The following is a 25,538-nucleotide window of genomic DNA, read 5'->3' as shown; positions in this document are numbered from 1 at the left end:
GGCAACATGCTCTGAAAAACACTTTTAGCATTCACTGAGAAGTGCATTTTCCATTGTCCAATATGCACTTGCTGGCAGCTTAAACAGTGTGAAGAGAGGCATTTTCAAAAGGATTTCACAGTATGCCCTAAGCCCATATTGAAGTATCAATTAAGTGTTTTGCCCTTTTAATTTCTAAAGCTGTCATTTTGCTTTGCTAAATTATGAATGTTTCTGTGAAAAAGCAAGATATGTTGTTATCTACGGAAGTGAGAGAGTAAGGGAACGGACATGCAGAAACCACCTCCACGGACATAAAAAGCCGTAAAAGCTATTAGTTTCAATCAATGGTTAATTAAAAAGGGAAACGGAAAATTCATAGTATAGGCAAAAATTATTGAAATCTTCACATTGTTAAATATAAAACGTCTGTGAAAAATAAAGGCAAGGCTAAATTGTAAATTAAAGCTTTTGTAATGAGAAAGCTGGTAACCGACCTTATAAGTTCAAATAGTTTTAAACCATTGCTGTCGATAACAAGCAGAGTCCAAGTTTTATTACTCGACTGGAGGTTAGAAATTGTGGCTCTGATCTTATGCTGTTGGTAACAAACTTTATTTTTTCAGTTAATATAATTTACTGGCAATCTTGTATAAAAATTACATTGCCTTTATTGTGGATATCTGAACATCAATACTGCACTGCATGTACTGAAGAAACTCCATGGAAATCCATAAGTGACAAAAACCACCATAATGCACGCAGATAAAATACTAGTCAAAAGTTTGGACACATCTATTTATGCAATGCACATTGTAGATTCAGACTGAAGGCAGCAAAACCATGAAAGAACACATATGAAAACAATGAGTAAAGAAACATGTGAAATAAACCAGATTATGTGTTAAACTTTAGACTACTCAAAAGTACCCCCTTTTACTTTGATGACAGCTTTACATACCCCTAGAATTCTCACAATCAGCTCCATTAAGTAGTTATCTCGAAAGGATTACGAGCAGTCTTGAAGGAGTTCCCAGTGGTGCTAAGCACTTGGCTGCTTTGTCATCCCAAATCATCTCAACTGGGTTGTGATCAGGTAATTGTGGAGGCCATGTCCTCTGACACAGCACTCCATCGCTCACCCTCTTGGTCACATAGCCCTTACATAGCATAGAGGTAAATTTTGGGTCATTGTCTTGTTGCAACACAAATTATGGTTCTACTAAGTGCAGATCCAATGGGATGGCATGTTTTAGAATGCTGTAGTCACCATGCTGGGTAAGTGTGCCTTAAATTTGGAATAAATCACTAACAGTGTCACCAGCAAAGCACCCCTACACCATCATACCTGCCCCATTCATGGTGGGGACCACATCCGCTCACTTTTTCTGCATGTCAAAAAGACATAGTAGTGGATACTAAAAATCTAAAATTTTGACTCCTCAAACCACAGTAGGGATTTCCCCTCAACTAATGCACAGTCCTTGTGATTTTTGGTCCAAACAAGTCTCATGTTTGCGTTCCTCGATAGTGGCTTCCTTGCAGCAATTTGACCATACAAGACTGTTTTTCACAGTCTCCTTTGAACAGTTGATGTGGAGATGTGCCTGATTTTTGATGTCTGTGCATCATTTATGTGGACTGTTATCTGAGGTGCTGTTTCTGAGGCCGGTAACTCTGATAAACTTATCCTTCTACAACAGACGTAATTCTTGGCATTCCTTTAAATGGGGCACTGTTCATGAAAGCTAGTTACATCATAGCGACTGTTTATTTTCATGAAGATACCTTAAAGGTTCTAGCAAATTTCCAGACCGACCGACCTTCATGTCTTAAAGGAATGACGACCTGTTGAGTGGTTCTGGTCATAGTTTGGATTATGACAGTTGTGAAATAGGGTTCAGTGCTATATGGAAAGTGTACCAAAACACATTGGGATGGTTGTAAACACTTTCTACAGGCAGGTGATTTTTCAAAAAAAGACATGACTGTTTATTGGAAGAAATTCCAGGTGGAACTATTAAGAGAATGCCAAGGGGGTGTAGAGCTGTCATCAGAGTGAAAGGGGGGATAACGTTGAGAAATCTAAGACTCACACATTCTGATTTGTTTCACACTTGTATCTTTATTCCACGTTTTCATGTGTGTTCCTTTGTGGTTTTGAGGCCTTCACTACAATAAGAACAATGAAAAAAACCTATATAAACAGTTGTGTCCAAACTTTTTACTGGTACTGTATATTACATCAGAGATGGAGAAACACGCTCCCGGTCAACAGGTTTTCAGATCACAGTGATCCTTAATCATGATTAAGGGATCATTTTTATAAGAAAACACATAGATCCATAGTGTTTTTCCATCTCTAATGTAACATATATGCCTGTATTATGGTGGTTTTTGTTGACTGTGTATGTTAAAGTGAATCTGTCAGCAGGTTTTTGCTACCTCATCTGAGAGCAGCATGATGTAGGCAAAGAGAAGCTGAATCCAATGATGTATCACTTAGATTACAGAGTGCAGCTGTTCTGATACACTCAGAGCTTTTAGATTTAGCATGAAGCAGAGCTGAGAAAGCTAACCCCGCCCACACCAGGCTCTCAGTGTACATACTCTATAGACAGTGAGCTGCTTATCACAGGAAGGGGCAGAGTCTGACTTGGAAGCCAGTGCCAGCTAGTCACAGCAATGATAATCACTAGGTGATTAAACCTTCAGTCACACAGCCTGACTTGTGCCATTTTTTAATTCTGTGCTTTAGCCACTACCTTATGCTGTCCTCCGATTACCTTCAACAGATATTCTTTCAATACAGACAATTTTTTTTTAGATTTTAAAAGAACCTTGTGCTGGATCGAATTATCTTTCTGTACCCGTGAGAGCTATTGATCCAAGATACTGATTAAAAGGTGAGCAAAATATTTCTTTCTGCAATTAAAATTGGCCATAACAGTCTTCAATTCATAGAAAGTCCAATTAAAAAAATATTATATATATTATTTTTTTAATTGGACTTTCTATGAATTGAAGATTGTTATGGCCAGTTTTAATTGCAGAAAGAAATATGCAGCTCACCTTTAGTCAATATCTTGGATCAATAGCTCTCACGGGTACAAAAAGATATATATATATTTTTTGCTTGGTTGAAAATACGGTTTGTGATTGTAAATCCGTAAATTAATCTTTTTTTTTTTAATATTCAGTAGTAAGAACTTTCATTTATTTATCTGTGCTAATATTTTAATAATGGATATAACTCTTGCTTTTAAACTCTTCCTAGTTCCCACAAATTAAATGGGTTGTCTGAGAATTCGTTTTTTTAACCTATTGGGCTAAGAACTTACAGGCAGATAGTTCTGCCCTGCGGTGATCTGTTCCTGCTCAGAGCAGTCATCGACTGCTCCTGCCGGCAATTCTCCTTCTTCTGGTGATGTCATATTGACAGAGCTGCTTCTTCTCTTACGCGCTGTTCGGTTGACGGGATGTCTCTATCAATGTTATACTGATTGACAGCTGGCTCCCTGCTGCCATTCTGCAGGGAGTCGGCTGTCAAATAGGATGAGGTCAACATTTATGCCTGACAATAGAGCAGACCAGAAGACGAAAAGCTATTCTGTTGAAGTGAGGTCAAAAGAAGCAGGAGAGTCAATGCCTGAGCCTGGATAGACATCTGCAGATTAGAACAGGCAGGTAGTTAGCAACTACCTGCCTGTAAGTTCTTAGTCCAATAACCCTAAGTCCTGGATAACCCCTTTAAAGCTAATTGCTGGAGATTCTAGACTTCAACTTATTGTCAGGCAACCCTTGTAACAAAGAGGGTGATAAAAATTGAACAGACAATTTAACTTACTTTGAGTCAAGTCTTGTCACCTTCTTGCTGAAAAACTCATCCACCCCTTCATCTACTCTAGGTATCAGTCCATTTTGATCTCCATCGGAAGCGGCTTCAGCTCCAGATTGCTGGAACAATAAGCACAAAGGTTATATTTACTACCTATATCTATATAAACCTGCCATAACCAGAAGGCAATAGGCAAAACATTATGTTTTGTTTAGCAGCAGAAAAGAATAATAAATTATGCAACATGAAAACTTCTATATGTCCTGTATATAATAACAGCTAGCATGGAAACCAATCATCTAGCGTAGGTCTCATGCCTACAGAAAGCATACATCCAATAAATATTCATGAGAAACGGACATCTTCTCTATTGCCAGATTTTATGCATGTTCTTTTCATATCCGTCAATTGCAGAATTGCAGCTTGGCTTACATCAGCAGGTCTGGATGAGGATGAAGCATCGTATGTAGTTTTTATGAGCTCTTGTGGCAAAAAAAACTGTACAATGCTAAAATGGAGCAGAATGCAGATCGGTCACCAGAATTTTACAGGGACAGGCCCACTAGGCTGTATACCGAATGGCCCAAAAAATTATAGGTTTATAATAGTCGCTATGAGATACTACAACAAATTCATAATTAGGAGTCCACCATGTATTCACGACATCTCTTTAGTCTCTGTAATGACTGTTAACTGCATGTACACACAACGGGTGTCTACCATTGGCAAGGAGACATTGGTCACTTGGATCCAACACTCTCTACGGGGCAGATTAGCACCACCCTTATAAAGATTGCCAGTATTAATACTTAACCACATCTCATTCTGTGGTCCTTTATTTTTTCACAAATATTTTCATTTATTTAATTATCCGTTTTTCACGTGTAATTTACATGAAACCCTGATTATACATCATTTATGGAGTGCGTCTGAAAAACGGGATTCAAACAAAACTGGTGACAAAGCCATAGACTGCAGTTACACAAACGGATTCTAATTGCGATAATTTTCCGAAGAATTTTGTTTTTTTTCAGCCGACATCGTGTAGAAATGAAGTCTACTACGTTTTGCACCTATCTAAAATGAGACGTTACCGCAAAAAAATCTGAATCTGAGTCCTTGAAGTTAGTTTGTGTTTTTCCAGTCTACAGATCAGTCAGGGGGGCTTCATTTCAATCTAATTTTTTGGGGATTCAGATGGAACCTCCAGACACACTGCATAAACAGGGCCTAAATGGTTACCGGTTAGTGAAAACCTCAAGAGATGCAGAAAAGGATTCAGTAACTCCTGTTCTCAGCATTGGCGAGGTCCCAGTGGTCAGACACGTCTTGCCTATCCTGTAAGCTACAGTTTTGGGATTACTCCTTTAAGAAGTTATATATTTAATGAGATAAAGTCATGTACTAACAGTGGATTTGCTGGGTTGCTGTTTCTTCATTCTCTTTGGTCGTAATTTAGTAAAATGCTCAAGCTTTTTCCCTTCTTCTGATGGCAACTCTGCAATGACACTAGATGATCGTTTGTCCTGCTTGTAGGAGGGATATGGAGGGTCTTCGATGTGTATTGGGACATCTTCAAGAGCCTTGTCCAGGTCAAACTCCATTTCTTGAAAAAAAACAGATGTTAATAAGATAATGAGCTGAAAGCTTTATAACCTTCATGGGCCACGAAAATATAAAGATATTTTATGCTGCTCATTTTCTGTTCTGTTCATAATCAGATATTGAAATACTCCCTGAAGCAAAGCTGACACTTGTTCAATATACTCACCGAAGGCTCTGGACACAGGACGCAGCATTCGGCTGTGAATACTCTTTCTCTTGGACTTGGGAGTCATCTGCAATAATTACAGCAATAGTTCACTGTAAGCGCACACATTGTCTTTGTGGAGAATATAGATTTCTAGTGAGAACAGAATATTAAGAAATAAAACCGAAACAACAAAGATGGAAGGTTTACTGCGGCCTAATGCAGTAAAACTCGGTTCCTCCTGCTGTAAATACTGTAATATAGTACACAGACAATATAGATACACAGTAAACTACAAGCCCGTTTCTTTCTAGTTCAGAAACTCAAGAAGGGTCACACCATGCTGACAAAGGTCTACCTGCGGAGCAGATTAATGGAAAGGACATGGATTCCGCCTCTTAATATTTTCCCATGTTGTGAGAAATAACAATGTCAGTACTTTGCGAAATATTACTCGCCTTATACAAGATGCATAGGAAAATGGCAAGCGCATAGAGAAATGATTCATCACCGGAAAACATGCAAACTACATAATGCATAAGCCTTTCCCTGCCGGAAGAAACAAAATGTAGATATTCAGACCTGATTTCCTTTCATCTGTGTTGTTGATGCATTATATATATATATATATATATATATATATATATATATACATATATATATATATATACATATATATATATATACCTATATATTACACACACACAAACACCACAACACATACACGCACACATATATATTGTGTGTTTGTGCATATACGTGTGTATGTATATATGTTATGACTGTTCGTGCTACCAAAGATACAACCTAAATAAGACATAGCAGGTTTTCCATTTAATTTCTGGAAATTTCCAACATGCTCATGAAACAGAAAGCAAATTCCCTATGATGTCAGATATGATCACTCCAGAAATAGATGTGCATCGCTGCCAAACTGGTTACACTAGAAAAGAAAAAGACTTTTGGCGTTTTTACATCAGCTCCAACACTTAACAAGTATACTGGGTTTAGATTGGAGTCATGGTCTATTGTGGTCCACCTGTTTCACTACAAATTAAAGAAGCACTCCTCCCATCACAGTGTGTATCCTCTTAACATATTTCAATCATCATATATATTACTGTGTACTTACAATTGCTCATTTTGCCTTTCTACCCAGTTATTTTTTCTCTTTTCCATTAGGTCTATGATATCACATGATTAAAAATGGACTAGCTGAATCCTTCTAAGCTCTTTGTAGAGTCAATTTTTCTTGCATGACTCAGGAATCACCGCAAGAGTCCCTAGCAGGGGGGAGGAGGGGAATAATAAATTCAGGGACAAGAGACTTCCTGTTTCTACATCAAGCAGAGTAAAGAGGAGAATTAGCTTGGTAGAAAGTCAAAATTAGCAATTGTAAGTACATACAGTACTTGACTGCAATATATTAAGAGGATAAAAACTTTGATGGGAGTGCTTATTTAAGCCAGAAAGTGTTGTAAATTATAGCAGAAAGGTACACCAGTCAAGGACAAGTACATTTCCTGACTTTGGCACGCAGATTGCCCAAAATATGAGCCAAATTTATTAAGTGTCGCATCTTATTCCAGGGGACTACTGAACAAGACTGACTTATAAATATTTTCAGCCCATAGGCCACATTCTAAAAACAGATTCAATTCCATAAATTCATTTAGACTAGTCAGATGCTTGCATATATTTTCACAACGTAAAGTGTAATCACTTTGTTATCAAGCTAGTTGATGCGTGCAGAGACTCTGAACATTGGTCAACTCCACTATGAGAGTTTATTCCTGATAATGTTTGGGGTCAAAAGGGGAAATTTACAAATAAACACAGGTCACAGGTAGAACCAATATGGGGCCATTACATACCTAGGGTCAATGCTGGCTATACAATAATGCAGCAGCACTCCAGCTGTTGTGAAACTCCTAGATTGTCTGTTGCTGTCAGGTAAATCAGAAGTTGTAGCTTCACAGCAGCTGGAGTCCCAATGGTTGTTGACTCCTTCTTTATAAAATGAATTTTAAGAATTTCTGCTCTTTTATCATAATTTTGCTATTTTCACCTGGAGGCCATACAGATGTGGCCTTAAAGGGGTTGTCTAGTCCAAATCGATAAGTCTGCAGTCACTGCAAGGATTCGCCGGTTTCAGACCCAGGACCGGAGGGTATGTATAAGTTATAAATACTCCCGGACAGTGGGCATGGCCTCGCTCCATACACTTGTATGGAGTGTGGCTGCACCGTCCAGGCGCCCACGCCAACTGGCCGGCCCTGTCACTAGACAGCGCGCAGCCTCGTTCAATACAAGTATACGGGAGTATGTACACGGTGTGCAGAATTATTAGGCAAGTTGTATTTGTAGAGGATTATTTTTATTATTGATCAACAACTATGTTCTCAATCAACCCAAAAGACTCAAATATCCAAGCTTAATATTTTTGGAAGTTGGAGTGGTTTTTTTTTAGATTTGGCTACCTTAGGAGGATATCTGTTTGTGCAGGTAACTATTACTGTGCAGAATTATTAGGCAACTTAATAACAACCAAATATAATCCCATCTCACTTGTTTATTTTTACCAGGTAAACCAATATCACTGCACAAAATTTAGAAATAAACATTTCTGACATGCAAAAACAAAAACCAAAAAAATTAGTGATCAATATAGCCACCTTTCTTTATGTTGACACTCAACAGCCTTCCATCTATAGATTGTCAGTTGCTTGATCTGTTTTCGATCAACATTGCGTGCAGCAGCCAGCACAGCCTCGAAGACACTGTTCCGAGAGGTGTACTGTTTTCCCGCCCTGTAGATCTCACATTTTATGATGGACCACAGGTTCTCTATGGGGTTCAGATCAGGTGAACAAGGGGGCCATGTCATTATTTTTTCCTTTTAGACCTTTACTGGCCAGCCACGCTGTGGAGTAGTTGGATGCATGTGATGGAGCATTGTCCTGCATGAAAATCATGTTTTTCTTGAACGATACCGACTTCTTCCTGTACCACTGCTTGAAGAAGTTGTCTTCCAGAAACTGGCAGTAGGTCTGGGAGTTGAGCTTCACTCCATCCTCAACCCGAAAAGGTCCCACAAGTTCACCTTTGATGATTCCAGCCCATACCAGTACCCCACCTCCTCCTTGCTGGCGTCTGAGTCGGAGTGGAGCTCTCTGCCCTTTACTGATCCAGCCTCTGGCCCATCCATCTGGCCCATCAAGAGTCCCTCTCATTTCATCAGTCTTAACATATTTCTTGGCCCATTCTTGACGTTTTATCTTATGTTTCTTGTTCAAAGGTGGTCGTTTTTCAGCCTTCCTTACCTTGGCCATGTCCCTGAGTATCGCACACCTTGTGCTTTTTGATACTCCAGTAACATTGCAGCTTTGAAATATGGCAAAACTGGTGGCGAATGGCATCTTGGCAGCTTCACGCTTGATTTTCCTCAATTCATGGGCAGCTATTTTGCGCCTTTTTTGGCCAACATGCTTCTTGCGACCCTTGTTGGCTATTTGCCATGAAACGCTTGATTGTTCGGTGATCACACATCAAAAGTTTAGAAATTTCAAGACATCTCACAATTTTGGACTTTTCAGAGCCCATCAAATCTCTCTTCTGACCCATGTTGCCAAAGGAAAGGAAGTTGCCTAATAATTAAGCACACCTTATATAGAGTGTTGATGTCATTAGTCAACACCCCTCCTCATTACAGAGATGCACATCACCAGATTTACTTAATTGGCAGTTGGATCTCAAGCCTATGCAGCTTGGAGTAGGACAACATGTATAAAAAGTATCATGTGATCAAAATACTCATTTGCCTAATAATTCTGCACACAGTGTATAGTCATACATACCCTCTGGTCCAGTTTCTGAAACCTGCAAATTCCCAGAGCGCACAGTGTGCATGCTGGGGGGAAAGGGCAGACTCATTAGTTTTCAGTCACACAGTAGGACTGCAGACTTATCGATTTGTTCTGGACAACCCCTTTAAAATCATAGAGCTGAATGATAGACTGCTAAAGGACGGCCGGTGACATGCACTGAAACCTTTATTTGGTTGACAGTTGGCTGGAAGCAATCCAAAATGGCTATTAAGAATACACTAGATGGTGGCCCGATTCTAACGCATCGGGTATTCTAGAATAGGTATGCGGCCGACCGGGCGCAAGCAGCAGAGCGGTGTTTACATTTGGCGCCAAAATCGCTGATTGGTCGAGGCCGGCAACCGCGACCAATCAGCAAAGCGGTGTTAAAATTTGGCGCCTATATCGCAGATTGGTCACGGCCGGCGGTCGCGACTAATCAGAAGAGCGGGGTTTAAATTTGGCGGCAATAATGCTGATTGTTTGCGGCCGGCAGTCGCGACCAATCAGCAAAGCGGTATTTAAATTTGGCGCCAATAATGGTGATTGGTCACGGCCGCGACCAATCAGCAGAGCGGTGTTTAAATTTGTCGCCAATAATGCTGGTTATTCGTGACCGGTAACCGCGACCAATCAGTGAAGCGGTGTTTAAATATGGCGCCAATATCGCTGATTGTTCGCGGCCGGAGACCGCGACCAATTAGCAGAGCATTGTTTAAATTTGGCGCCAATCTCGCTGATTGGTCGCGGTGTCCGGCCCCGACCAATCAGCAGAGCGGGGTTTAAATTTGCTGCCTATATCGATGATTGGTCGGGGCCGGCGGCCACAACCAATCAGCGTCGTATTAGTGAGGACCGGGGAGCGGCGCTGCCTGTGCGGGTACTTCCGCTGCGAGCAGCTGGGAGATGAGCGGCTGCTCGCAGCAGAAGCATCCCGACCGGCGGCGCCGCTCCTCGGTCCTCCGTTCACACTTGCCGTCGGGAGATCATAGCGCTGTTTAAATTAGGCGCCAATCTCGCTAATTGGTCGTGGTTGGCTGGCAACCGCGACCAATCAGCAGAGCGTTGTATAAATTTGGCGCCAATCTCGCTGATTGGTCGCGGACGCCAGCCGTGACCAATCAGCACAGCAGTGTTTAAATGTGGCGGCAAGATCGGTGATTGGTCGCGGCCGCTATTTAAATGTGGCGGCCAAATCGGTGATTGGTCGCGGGCAGCGGCTGCGACCAATCAGCAGAGCGGTGTTTAACTTTAGCGCCAAGATCACTGATTGGTCGCGGGCGGAGAGCGCGACCAATCAGCGAATCGTATTGGTGAGGGCCGGGGAGCGGAATCGTATTGGTGAGGACCGGGGAGCGCCGCTGCCTGTGCGGATACTTCCGCTGCGAGAAGTCGGGACATGAGCGACTGCTCGCAGCAGAAGTATCCCGACCCGCAGCGCCGCTCCCCAGTCCTCCCTTGACACGCTAGCCGCTGATGTCCCCACAGTATCCGCATGGTGTTACAAAGGTCCGGACATTTGTGTTAAAAATTGCTGATTGGTCGCGGGCATCGCCAGCGACCAATCACCGATTTGGGCGCCAAATTTAAATATCGGCCGCGACCAATCACCGATTTTGGCGCCACATTTAAATAGCGTCCGCGACCAATCAGCACAGCGGTGTTTAAATGTGGAGCCAAGATCGGTGATTGGTCGCGGCCGATATTTAAATTTGGCGCCCAAATCGGTGATTGGTCGTGGGCAGCGTCCGCGACCAATCAGCACAGTAGTGTTTAACTCTTGCGGCAAGATCAGTGATTGGTCGCGGGCCAAGACCGCGACCAATCACCGATTTGGGCGCAACATTTAAATAGCGTCCGCGACCAATCAGCACAGTGGTGTTTAAATGTGGCGCCAAGATCGGTGATTGGTCGCGGCCGATATTTAAATGTGGCGGCCAAATCGGTGATTGGTCGCGGGCAGTGCCAGCGACCAATCAGCGATTTTTAACACAAATGTCCGGACCTTTGTAACACCATGCAGATACTGTGGGGACATCAGCGGCTAGCGTGTCAAGGGAGGAGCGGGGAGCGACGCTGCGGGTCGGGATACTTCTGCTGCGAGCGCCCGCTCATGTCCCGGGTTCTCGCAGCGGAAGTATCCGCACAGGCAGCGCCGCTGACATCCATGCGCCTAGGGTGTGAAGGGAGGACCGGGGAGCGGCGCTGACGTCCAATTGGTCGCGGCCGCTATTTAAATGTGCTGCACAAATCGGTGATTGGTCGCGCCAAATTTAAATATCGGCCGCGACCAATCACCGATCTTGGCTCCACATTTAAACACCTCTGTGCTGATTGGTCGCGGACGCTATTTAAATGTGGCACCAAAATCGGTGATTGGTCGTGCCCGGCGTCGGCGACCAATCAGCACAGCGGTGTTTAAATGTGGAGCCAAGATCGGTGATTGGTCGCGGCCGATATTTAAATGTGGAGCCCAAATCGGTGATTGGTCGCAGGCAGCGTCCGCGACCAATCAGCACAGCGGTGTTTAACTTTTGCGGTAAGATCAGTGATTGGCCGAGTCCGAAGACCGCGACCAATCATCGAATCGTCTTGGTGAGGACCGGGGAGCGGCGCTGCCTGTGCGGGTACTTCCGCTGCGAGAACCCGGGACATGAGCGGGCGCTTGCAGCAGAAGTATCCCGACTCGCAGCGCCGCTCCCCCTTCCGCATGGAGGTCAGCGACGCCGGCGGTCCTTCCTCTGCTACCGGCCGGGAAATGAGCGCCTCGCGACGCTCATCTCCCGGCTGCATCGCCGCTGAGCTCCGTCCCGCAGATGGGCCACTAACGGCCGCCATCTTTTTTCAGAAATCCCGCGGCGCTGATTGGCCGCTGCCGGACCAATGAGCGACGCAGGATTTCCAGGACAGACAGACAGACAGATAGACAGACAGACAGACGGGATAAGACGATTATATATATAGATTTTATCTAATGTCTTTCAATTTCACAATTCTATTACACAAGAATCAACACTACTAAAACTATAACAATATTACAAACTTGCATTTCTTGGGGGGAATTCTACACACCAATAAGCTAGAACATAAAACGACCGGCAGGTACAGTGGCTTGTATGTATTATCTTGTGACAAGGGCCCCTGTCGAGGTGTGAGATATATTAGAGAGCAACTGGACAGCCAACTGGTGTCTTGAAAGCAGGAAAAATGGGCCAGACGGTGATGGGTAGATGACTGGGTAAGGATACCCTCCAATATGGCAGACCTTATGGGGTGTTCCCGATAAGGAATTGTTAGTACCCTGGCATAGACTTTGTGTGTATGAGGCGGAGTGACCACAGACTGGTAAGATTGACTATCTTTGGTAGAAGAACTCTGCACTCTTTTTCAAGTTGCAAGGAATAATTGTTCTGTTTCAGCATTTCTCACCAGAGTGATCATACCGCCACGCACTGTGCTTCTCTTAAACGTTGGATTGCAAGAGCTGATCAGAATGTAGAAGAGAAGCACAGTGAGTGACCATATGATTGCTCTGGTGAGAGGTGCCAAAACATCACTTTTTGGATTGCCTAACAAAAAGAACAATTTGAAAAAGCATACAGAGATCTTTTTCCCGTGGTAGAAGGGGTAGGAACCGACTTCAGCACTTTGCAGTAAAGGGTACACAGCACTCCAGTCCCAGTGCAGAGGTCCATGCTGACCCAGGTCCATATAACGCAAAGGAAGACAGTGGCCTGGTCCAATGAATCAGAACTTCTTTTACATCAGATGACTTGTAGGGTACATGTGCATCACTTGTATTTGATAAGGATGCACTAAAGAAATAGGACTAGTGGGCGGATGCAGTGAGAGATGTTCTGGGCAATATTCTGCTAGGAGACCTTGGGTCCTAGCATTCATGTAAACGCTACTTTCACAATTACCTTTAATAGCAACGATATTCTGTAATGGCAGTGGTCTCTTTCAGCAGGGTAATGCTCCCTGTCACACTGTTCAAGAATGGTTTGAGGAACATGATAGATGTTCAAAATTCCCCAGATGCCAACCTGATTTAACATCTATTGGATGTGGTAAAAAAGAAAAAAATCCAACCGATGAAGATCTGCCACTAACATCTTGGTGCACATACCGCAGGACTCCTTCAGATGTCTTGTTGAGTACATGTCCCCAGGTCATTGTAGCTTTGTTGGCACAAGAACTTGCATAATGGTAGGCAGGTGGCCTTAAAGTCATGGCTTATACATAATCTATCAGTTTAAGCAATAAGTGGGCAGCATTGCTGGAAATGTCTCAGTATCACAAATAATTACAACATTCAGAGTTTGTGAACTTTTTGATGCATCTCTGTGCAGTCATATAATTACACTTTTAATGCATTACAAGTACAATTTTTTCCTTTGAACAAATGATGTAATTTTGGTGCTAAAGCCGAGACCAATTTAAAGCGAAAATCCGACATGAAGATTATCTACAAAAGACGACGCAATTAATCTAAATGTTATCCTATATACCCTGCACATTCTGTTCTCTGACTAATGACACATTACTGTCCTAACTAAATGTTCTACTAGATTATAAATTTACATTAACCCCCTAAATGACCAGGCCTGAAAGAGCCTTGATGACCAGCTAGTGTTTTTATTTTTTTGCCTTCCTGTTTTTTTTTTTGCTTTTTTTTTGTTTGTTTTTTAGCAACTACAATTATGTTTTCACTGACGTGACTGAATGAAGCTTTATTTTATGTAAATAACTATTATTTTTTGCATTGCTTTCAGGTACATATAAAATTATGGAGTAATATATATTATTGGAGTAATATTTTTTTCATATAGCAGTTTTTGAAGGATTTTGGCTGGGAGGTTGTTTGAAACACCTTGAAGATGTAACCACAGCTCTACTGTGGATGTAGGAAAATCCTTCTGACTAAGTAATCCCAGACAGACTATGCTTGGATCAAGGCTCTGTGGGGCCATCTCATCACTTCCAGGACTCATTCTTCTTTACACTGTAGATAGTTCTTAATGACATTTGCTGTATGTTTTAGGTAGTTGTCCTGCTGCTGAATAAATTTGGAGCCATTCAGATGTTGACGATGCAAGGGCAGTGATCCGCCAAGGAAACTTAATGCAGTAGACAAGACACATCATGCATACTTCCCTTCAAAATTGGGAGGTATCCAACAGTGCCATCAGCTCAGGACTGGCAGAAATCGGTGGGACCCAGCTACACCGATCTACTTTTCGAAGTAGTCTGGTCAGAAGTGGTCTTCATGGAAGAATTAAGGCCAAAAAACATACTTTCAACACGGATACAAGAACAAGTGACTCAAAGATGCACAGAAATACAGGAACTGGGATGCATAAAAATGGCAGCACGTGCTCTGGACTGAGGACTCAAGAATTTTAATTTTCAGCAGTAACAGAAGGAAGTTTCTTCACCAAAGGGCTGGAGATCAGTACAATAATGAGTGTCTGCAAGTAACTGTGAAGCATGGTGGAGGTTCCTTGCAAGTTTGGGACGGCATTTCAGCAAATGGAGTTGGGAATGTGGTCAAGATAAAAAAAAGTGTGTCCTCAATACTGAAAAATACAGGCAGATACTTACTTATACATCATAAAATACCAAAAGTGAGGTATCAGATTGGTACCAAATTTTCTATGTAGCAGGACAATGATACCCAACATACAGCCAATGTTCTTAAGAACCATCTTCAGCCCAAAGAACAAGGAAATTGAAAAGTCATGATATGGCCCCCACAAATGAGCAGCTCATGTAGAGAAACAAGCATGTAAGCATATCTAATAGTGAAATGCAAAGTGCAAGAGTCAATTCATACATCCATATACTAGTAATACAATTGGAAAATATCCCTTCTAAGCTGATAGTTACCAAATCTAAACATTTTTCCATTTACAGCACTACATTACCCATTCTCTAAGATTTAACATTTTACCCTGTTCACTTGGTTATGCAATCTGATAATATTAAAAAATAAAGGTGAATGTAGTAAACTTTATTAGTCTGAATTAACCTAAAGTAATAAGTATCCAGGGTTCCAGGCAGGGTGATGAAAAACATTGTCCTACTACTAAATAGAAGAGTGAACTGGAATCTCAAGGGTTTCTTTAGGCAACTTCTTAATTTTTTTTCGCCAATTTGCTGGAGAAAATTCATTGCATAAATCTTAAAAGGGGCTGTACCAAGTTTACAAGTTATCCCTTATCAATAGGAAATTGTCAAACGCAGTATTCGGCTATCTGTTTCAGCCCTATAGAGAATCCATGGAGAGGAGGTGCAAATGCTCCATTCAGAAAGAGTTCCTACCTAAGCCCCAGTGATCAGTAAGTATTGATATGAAAAGGGATGAGAAAAACAACATATACTGGGCAAAACACCTTTAATAGGGTTCTTTTTGTAGCAGATACATAGACTGCTGCTAGCCACAATTATACAAATGTGACAGTCACCAACATTTTTTACAGATGTGTCACATGTAAACATATCCTTACACTAGTATTGCAACTTTTCCCCAATATTTTCCTGAGTCCAGGAATGGGCCATATTTATTAATACCATCTTATTCTTAGAAAGTACAAACTCCGACTAAACAGCCTTAAAGTGCATCAAATTTATCATAGTGGTTTATGCTGAATAAATTAATCTGTCACATTTTAGACTCTTAAGTTTATGCCACCTATTGACTGGCTTATTATGTACCAGAATTCTGCAATGACATTTTGGTGCATTTTTTGGGGGGCGGGGGGTGGGGGGGCAGGGGAGGGTGGAGGGCGTAGGGCCACGGCCTTTACATCTAAGACCTCCCCTTGAAAGACAATTTGCTAAAGCACACAATAAGATTGCTTTATACATCTTGCAACACAACTTCAGCTGTAAAATTCCAAAGGTTTGTAATTCTTCGTGGCAATATACAGGGTGGGCCATTTATATGGATACACCTAAATAAAATGGGAATGGTTGGTGATATCAACTTCCTGTTTGTGGCACATTAGTATGTGGGAGGGGGAAAACTTTTCCAGATGGGTGGTGACCATGGTGGCCATTTTGAAGTCGGACATTTTGGATCCAACTTTATTTTTTTCAATGGGAAGAGGGTCATGTGACACATCAAACTTATTGAGAATTTCATAAGAAAAACAATGTGGGGCTTGGTTTTAAAGTAAAATTATTCTTTCATGAGTTATTTACAAGTTTCTCTTTGTTTACAGCCATTAACATGTCGCAGAGGTTAACAAGTGAGGAGCGGATAGAAATTGTGTTATGTCAGGTGAACACTGTACGCGGGTCATTGCAGCAGATTTCAATGCAAGACACCCAAAGAGACCACCCATCTCCCATGCTACAGTTAGCAAACTGCTTGCCAAATTTTGTGAAACAGGTTCAGTGTTGGATTTGCCAAAATGTGGACGCAAGAAAACTATTACTAATGAAGAAACATCAGTGGCTGTCCTAGCTTCATTCAGCAAGAGCCCAAAGCGTAGCACTCGCCACATGTCACTGGAGAGTGGCATCAGTCGAACATCCCTTTGGCAGATATTAGCTACTCACAAATGGCACCCTTACAAAATCCAGCTGCTGCAGCATCTCAATGAGGAAGACCCAGATCGGCGCACCGAAATTGCAGAATGGGCAAAACAAAAATTGGAATAGGACCCTCTATTTACACAGAACATTATGTTCAGTGATGAGTCAATTTTTTTTTTGTGAATGGTGACGTTAAACAAAACCACCGTTATTGGTCTGACACTAACCCACAGTGGATAAATCCCTCCAAGACTGCTGGAACACAAAAATTGATGGTATGGTGTGGTATATGGGGTACAAAGATAGTGGGGCCATTCTTAATCAATGGAAACCTCAATGCCACTGGATATCTGAAATTGTTACATGATTATGTGTTGCTCTCTTTATGCACTGAAGATGGCACGTTCCCTGAGTTTTTCCAACAAGATGGTGCACCACCACATTATGGGTGTCAGGTCTGAGCATTCCTACATGAACAGTTTCCTGGAAAGTGGATTGGTAATCGTGGGCCAGTTGAATGGTCACCAAGGTCTCCCGATCTGACCCCCTTAGACTTTTATCTTTGGGGTCATCTGAAGGCAATTGTCTATGCTGTGAAGATACGAGATGTGCAGCATCTGAAACAATGGATACTGGAAGCCTGTGCTAGCATTTCTTCTGCGGTGTTGCTATCAGTGTGTCAAGAGTGGGAGAAGACGGTTGCATTGACAATCCAACACAATGGGCAGAACTGTGAACACATTTTATAAGTGGTCATAAACTTGTAAATAACTCATGAAAAAATAAAAGTTACGTTAAAACCAAGCACACCATTGTTTTTCTTATGAAATTCTCAATAAGTTTGATGTGTCACATGACCCTCTTCCCAATGAAAAAAAATAAAGTTGGACCCAAAATGGCCGACTTCAAAATGGTCGCCATGGTCACCACCCATCTGGAAAAGTTTTCCCCCTCCCATATACCAATGTGCCACAAACAGGAAGTTGATATCACCAACCATTCCCATTTTATTTAGGTGTATCCCTATAAATGGCCCACCCTGTAGTTATGTTTTCACTTCCAATATTGCTTGTGTATTAAGGGGGCCATCCATATTATATTAATCAGTGCAAATATCTGGTACATTCTTTATTAGCTATGAGTAAGCTAAGTTGTTCATAAAACTTGAAACGCGTAAGCAATAGCATGCCTACCTGTAACTTAGAGGCCATTTCCATCTCATCTTTTCACAGCTGAGACAGGAATAAACTGCTCTTGCTTCAACCACAGTAGATGGAGCAATGGGAAGATTCTGGAGCGTCTGTGCTATGTACAGTAGTGTTCAAAATAATAACAGTCCAATATGACTAACCAGATTAATCACTGTTTTTGGTATAAATGATATTACCACATGTCAATTTACCAGTTGGTGCAGTAGATTCTAAGAAAATCAACAGACTCCGCATTCATGATCTGCATGTTTTTGAGTCTGTGTATTTGAATAATTAATTGAAAGGGGGTGTGTTCAAAATAATAGCGGTGTGGAATTCAATTAGTGAGGTCAATCAGTCTGTGAAGAAACAGGTGTGAATCACGTGGCCCTTATTTAAGGGTGAAGCTAGCACATGTTGTACATGCATTTCTCCTTGAAAGCCTGAGACATATGGGTTGTTCGAGACACTGTTCAGAAGAACAGCGTACTTTGATTAAAAAGTTGATTGGAGAGGGTACAACGTATAAAGAAGTGCAGACAATGATAGGCTGTTCAGCTAAAATGATCTCCCAATGCTTTAAAATGGAAAGCAAAACCAGAAAGATGTGGAAGAAAACGGAAGACTACAATTCGAATGGATCGCAGAATAGCCAGAATGGCAAAGACTCAGCTAATGATCAGCTCCAGGATGATCAAAGACAGTCTCAAGGTATCTGTGAGTACTGAGATAGTTAGAAGACACCTGTGTGTAGCTAATCTCTTAGCAAGAAGTCCCCGCAAAGTCCCACTGTTGAAAAAAAAAACGATGTGTACTGAAGCGGATAAAATTTGCCAAAGAACATCAACTGGCCTAAAGAGAAATGGAGAAACATTTTGTGAACTGATGAAAGTAAAATTTTTCTTTTTGGGTCAAAGGGCCACAGACCGTTCATCATACGACCCCCAAACTCTGCATTCAAGCCACAGTAAACTCTGAAGACAGTGAAGCATGGTAGTGCAAGCATCATGATATGGGCATGTTTCTCTTACTATGGTGCTGGACCTATTTACCGAATACCAAGGATCATGGACCAGTTTGCATATATTACAATACTTGAAGAGGTCATGCCCTTGAAATGCGTGTTTCAACAAGACAACGACCCTAAACACACCAGTAAACGAACAAAATCTTGGTTCCAGTCCAACAAAAATTGAGGTTATGGAGAGGCCAGCCCAATCCCCCGACCTTAATCTGATAGAAATGGCATTTTTGATGTCACCCCACAAGTGTTCTGAAGCAAAGCCAACAAATGCCAAAAAAATGTGGGATGTAGTCAAAGCATCCTGGGCTGGAATAACAGCTGACAGGTGCCAGAAGTTGGTTGACTCTATCCAACATAGATGTGAAGCAGTTCTAAAAAACTGTGGGTATACAACTATTAGGTTAGTGATTCACAGGAATGCTAAATCCTTAATAAAAAAAAAAATAAATAAAAGTACATATTGTGAGTTTGTAAAGACAAATGCAGACACTGCTATTTTCTTTTGAACAGCCCAATGTTCATTTTTTGTCATTTTCTGTAAAGTAGTTGAAAATTATATAAATTTCTCTTCATGTTTTGAATTAGAAAACAGTGTGCAATGTTCCCAATGCATGGAAATAAAAACTAGTGTAAAGATTTTGAGCTTAACTCATGTTTTTGAACACACTGCTATTATTTTGAACACTACTGTAGATTCCAAAACTCCTATAGAAAGGCTACAGCTCAGTCAAAGGACTAAGCCATTTCTGTAACTCACAGTCATTTCTACACGTGTTATGGAAATAGTGTAACTCGGTATTCCCGTGGCTCCACCGCTCTTGGCTATTCCCGTAGCTCCACCTTCATCCTGGTGGAGCCAGGGTGGTTTATTTCTTTTCATCCATAAATGGCTGAGATGGAAATAACCCTTTAAAATCCAAGCTTTATCCCATCATACACTATCTGTACTAGAAATTTCCACATCGATTTTAACATTACAGTATCCGAATGTTGTCAACCAAGCAGAAAACATTAAGGCAAAACTCAACACTGTAAAATATTATGACCTACTTTAGAAAACATCCGGCCTATGTAATTTTAGACATGTTCAAAATGCAGGAAATGATATAAGCAGAACTAATGGGCCTGCTGAGACCACAGATAAAGGTCCAGCCAACTCGGAACAAGACAGCCGTGGCCATAAGCACTAACAGTCATGTATAAAACTGGATATTGTGCTTTTATCAATACCCTTAACACCTATTAACATTGGACATTAAATTTCTGTACAGATCGTTATATGGAAGATTTAAGAAGCACTATGGAAAAAAATAAGAAAAAGATGTAAATAGGCAATTTTTAGAGCTGGTACAAATTGATTGACAGAACCCGATCCATTGGCCACGTTAATAATCTGTGGCCATTGGACAGGAGCCCTGTGAACTGCCTCTTACTTGACGGCAACCGAGATTCTTCTTTGGATTAGGTAGTCTGGCACAACATCATAGTTGTGGCGTGACGAACATGTGACATCACATTAAGCTGGCTAATCAAAAGAACATCTGTGGATGCTGGCAGGAAAGAGGTGTCCAGCAGCTAGAAATTACTCACATGGCGAATAGATTCAGTCCTTTGAAAACAAAATCTCAGATTCTAATATTGCATTATAAGAATTTTATTAAAATTGAGAGGTAACCTGAAAATATACTACTACCCTGAAGGTGTATTCACATAGTGTGTTTTGGGATAAAAACACTTCAGTTTATTTGTTAGCCAAACACAAAAGTAGATTCAAAAGGAATGGGAAATATAAATGAAATACTTCAACTTCTGCCTCATGCTTTGTGAGTTTTGACCCTCATCAGTGCAAAGCATGCGATTTCATTTGGCTAGGTGAAAGACTTTTGTCACTCACCACAAGGAGAAACGTTACCCCTTACACCACAGTCCAGAACCTCTGACCCAGCCAAATCAGATCTCATACTTTGCACTGATGAGGGGCAACACCCTGAAACATTGTCTGGGGATTGAGATTCTGGCTTGGCTTTTATCCCAAGTCATATTGCAAGGCTCGTTAAAGAATCGATATTGACTCTAAGAATTGCTTCTTCCAATAGGTGGCGCTAGAGCTCTAGTTCTCTTCTTCTCTGAAGAGACAATTTGCAATTCTACCATACAAAAATATTTTGACCACTGCGATCAATATCATGCAACACACATTTACTTACACCCATAAAGAAAGCACAGTAACAATGCATAACGAAAAGCAAACATTTTTGTTCTGTGCCTCTACTTCCAGGCTTCAAATAATCTCCAGCGTGCAGAATTTATATTTACGGCTTTTAAGCGAATTCTTCACTAGCCATGCAGTATTATTAGTTCAGTAACCACAGGAAGACGTGTTTGCTATCACCTAGGAGCCAGACTCTCAGCAGAGAGATAAATGAAGCATGAAAGTAAAAGACACAGGGAAAGCCACAAAAAACGGAAAGTACTTACACTTCTACAGCAGAGAGTCTCCAAGCAGCAAAAAGAAAGAGACAGGATGTGAATAAAGAAGAGAGAAAAGCTAATTTCTAAAAGGCAGAGAGAAATCAGAAAAAAAAAACTAAACTGGAAGACATTCAGATAGAAGGAAAAAAAGGGGGAAAGACCGTAAAATACTTCATTCTCATCAGCTCACGCAGCAGTGGAATCATCATATTCTCGCTGACAGGTGAAGGGACAATATGTGCCTTTACAACAGCATCTGTCATTAAATCATATGCTGTGACAGTCGCATAATAATCTTAAAATATCTCAGCGGTTATGCACTGTGTGCAGATCTGTATGTGCTACAAGCGTGTATTAACCTCACTACAACAGTTTCAATTAGCCTAAAATTAAGACATTTGTTAAAAATGTGAAATTTTACGTTTTTGACAGGTTTCAAAAACAATAAAGGCGTTGTCCGGCCTTAAGCCAAAAGTCTGAAGTCACTCTAGGTGACTGCAGACTTGAGAATCCTCACATCGTGCGCCAAGAGGATTCTCCAGTGCCAGGAGGGTAGCCACAAGTATGCGATTGGCATACATGTAGCCACATGACAACTAGACTATATGGCCTCGCTCATTGAAAGGGTATTGAGTGAGGCCGGACACGTCTAGCTGGAATGTGGGTGGAAGAATGCAGTGCATGCGATGTGAGGATTCAGAAGTCTGCAGTCACCTAGAGTGACTGTAGACTTGTAGCCTAAGGCCGAACAACCTCTTTAGAAGAGGATCTATCCACACTAAATATTAAAATTTTAATACATACGGTACCTGTATTTGCCATAAAAAACTATTGTGGAGCAACTATTTTTAGAACTCCGCGCTGGGCTTTTCCTTTGTTATTCCTGCTAGAAATAAATGAATTAATTGATAACTTGGTGTTACTATTTCTTTTGTCGAAGGGGTGAGGCCTACTCAGTCAGCAGGGAGTAGAAGGTGTCAAGACTGATATCTGCTTCTTTTGCTTGAAAAAGGTGACGGTCAGGCAATGAAACTTGTAGTTAATAAAAACCTTTGATTAACCACTGGACAAGGATTCTAGCAGTGCAGCCCACATATCGTGAATTATCCACTTTGATCAAGAGTGTGTAGGTACACCCCCAACTAGTAACATCCAACTGTCAATTTTTTTCATAAATTCGAAGAAGGAATAACTGAGGCATGGCACATCTCAGACTTGTAAGAAAAGATGCTCTAGAACTGCAGTTATGCAAAATACAATTATTTTCTAAAACGGACATAAAAGAAGTCTGGTCCTCTTAATAATAATACATTTATGTGAATAACATTGTATAGAGATTTAATATTATAGGTCTTAAAAGATATGTAGGTTGAAAGATGATCTTAAACACGATAAAAACCATTTATATATACACATATATACTGCTGTAGCAAAGCTTAACGTGTTATGTAATGCCATTATATTGCTGCATTTTGGACACCGTTTCCCTAGAGGCAATGGTCCTGTGATCTAACGTAGAATGCCATCATATTATACCAACCAGAATCTAGATGAGTAAAGCCCCCGTCACACTAAGCGAGATCGCTAGCGAGATCGCTGCTGAGGCACAAGTTTTGTGAAGCAACAGCGACCTCAGTAGCGATCTCGCTACGTGTGACACGTAGCAGCGACCAGGCCCCTGCTGTGAGATCGCTGGTCGTGTCGGAATGGTCTGGACATTTCTTTGATCGTTGAGGTCCCGCTGGGTAGCATGCATCGGTGTGTTTGACACCTTACCAACGACCTTGTTGACGACTCAGACACAGAAACACATAGGCGTGCATCGTTATACAGGTCGCTACGGGTCGCCGTATCGTTGCTGCGTCGTTGGGAAGATCTGACTGTTTGACATCTCACCAGCGACCACATAGCGACGCAGCAACGATCCCTGACAGGTCGTATCATTGACGGAATCGCTGTAGCATCACTAAGTGTGACGGGGCCTTAACTGAAAATATCTGTATGCCTCTATATGAGGACAGAGGCATTTGGAGGTATAGTATGGGCCTAAAGCCTGCCAGAGGTGTGAATGCACATCTGAACAGTAAGGAGGTTGTAAGCAGCCATAGTATGGCCATATGCACAAGGCTGTTGGGCTGCATTTTACATAATAAGTTAATTAGGAATAACCAACATGCATGTCCACAGGAAAAAAAAAATCTGAAAAACTATATAAAAGAAAAAAATAGCAATAAATAAAAAAAAAAAATAGTAAAAAAATAGATCGGAAGAATGTAAAAATTATGGAAGAAAAAAATTAGGGATTCATACAAGGCTGTTGTAACATGAAAATCAACTAAATAATACATGTTGCAATAATGGTAATGATAAATAGCTAGAATCTCTGTTACAAGCAATTACTGAAAAGTGTAGCCTGAGGACGATCGTTAAAAATTCACAAAAGTGTGAACATATATTCTTTAGATGTTAATAATAATGTGGAAGACGACCAAAGGCTACCATACCCTGAAGCATTACAAGTCTATACTTTTTCCAATACAGAATCGACAGCACTATGCAGGAGAATGTGTCTTCCCATGGGTGGCATATTCACAAGTACTGTAAATGTGAATACTCTTCTATACTAATAGGGTCATGTATTAAAACCAAAACACCCTATAGATCAATGATGATCCCATACAATCAGTAAATGTTTAGAGGTGTTTATTATCGCGCAATGCTTTTCTAATCCCTAGAGATTACCTGTTCTTGAGATTTCTTTGGAATGTTTTTAATATAAGATTTGTTCATAGCTTACTCTCGCTTTGTCCAGTTCCCCTCTGTAGAGGAATATAGGCAAGAGGTAAATGATGGATGAAACAGAGGATCATGATTGTTCTTCAGAACCCCGTGTTTGCGTGGGTTTCCTCCGGGTTCTCCGGTTTCCTCCCACATTCCAAAGACATCCTGATTGGGAATTTAGATAGTGAGCCCCAATGGGGACAGCGACAAAAATGTATGTAAAGCATTGCGGAATATGTTAGCGCTATATAAAAATAAAGATTAGATTTATTATTACTGACCATTTCTTGGTACAAAACACCAATAGCAATTGTTGTGATCATAGTCAATATGAACATAATGGTAGACAGTGTTTTTTTTTCCTGAAGCAGTAGTATAGAAAGCCTATAGTTTCCCCCATCTTTAGCTGCAGCCTGTGTGTAAATGTTCACAAGCCAACTTTCTGACCCAAAAATGAATGTAAAAGTTAAAAAAGAGATTGATACTGTTAGAGTAAAATATGCTTTAAGTAACTCCATCTTGGATGAAACTAGTTAAAATTTTATAAATGCTGCCTAAAATGCTGACCATTTTCTCTTCATCTTTTTCTTCTTCTTCTTATTGTATCTACATAAGTGGTAAAAGGTCTTTTCCATAAATGGTTAATGCTCATTATGATTATTATTATTAGTAGTAATTGTAAATGATCATAAAGAAGTCTTATATTGGGGAAATGCTTTATTAAAGTGAACAAAACATTGTACAGATGTGTCCATCCTTAACCTTTCTTGAATCACATTTTACAATTTCTGATGACTCCAATTCAATAGTTTGTATCATTCAGGCAAAAAAAATATTTACATTAAAAGTATACTTTTTTCTTTTTTTAAACATGGGAGTTTATGGGCTAAGGATGGGTTAAACCAAGCGTGCACAACATAGGGCCCGCAGAAGAAGGCTGTGCAGCAGCAGAGATGTGTGGGAGACTCCGCTCCTCTCTTCCTATGTGCAAATGTATTTGCATCTTTCAGACCCAAATACATTTGAACACTGTGATGCCGAGACTGGAGGAGAGAGTCTGCCAGCCCCGGTGTGCAGCGGTGTGATGATGACCACA

At 41.1% G+C, this 25,538-nt stretch overlaps 1 protein-coding gene across 3 annotated transcripts in view; it reads right to left on the bottom strand.

Annotated features, from left to right (window-relative positions):
- The window catches only part of CARMIL1 (capping protein regulator and myosin 1 linker 1), a 344,138-nt gene that overhangs the window by 30,416 nt on the left and 288,184 nt on the right, over positions 1-25,538 (bottom strand). For 2 of the 3 annotated variants that reach the window (XM_073678871.1, XM_073678873.1), the window contains exons 30-33: positions 21,668-21,685; positions 5,589-5,655; positions 5,227-5,423; positions 3,827-3,936 (exon numbers count right to left, since the gene is read on the bottom strand). In XM_073678871.1, the coding sequence (XP_073534972.1) occupies positions 3,827-3,936; positions 5,227-5,423; positions 5,589-5,655; positions 21,668-21,685 (392 nt within the window). The remainder of the gene's footprint in view (positions 1-3,826; positions 3,937-5,226; positions 5,424-5,588; positions 5,656-21,667; positions 21,686-25,538) is intronic. The other variant, XM_073678872.1, reaches the window with a different exon arrangement.

The sequence above is a fragment of the Phyllobates terribilis genome, unplaced genomic scaffold (assembly GCF_046119375.1).
Source record: "Phyllobates terribilis strain yellow unplaced genomic scaffold, ASM4611937v1 Scaffold_4__5_contigs__length_816908805, whole genome shotgun sequence".
NCBI lineage: Eukaryota > Metazoa > Chordata > Amphibia > Anura > Dendrobatidae > Phyllobates > Phyllobates terribilis.
Note: the sequence above shows the minus strand (reverse complement) of the source record. Positions and strands in the feature narration are given on the sequence as shown.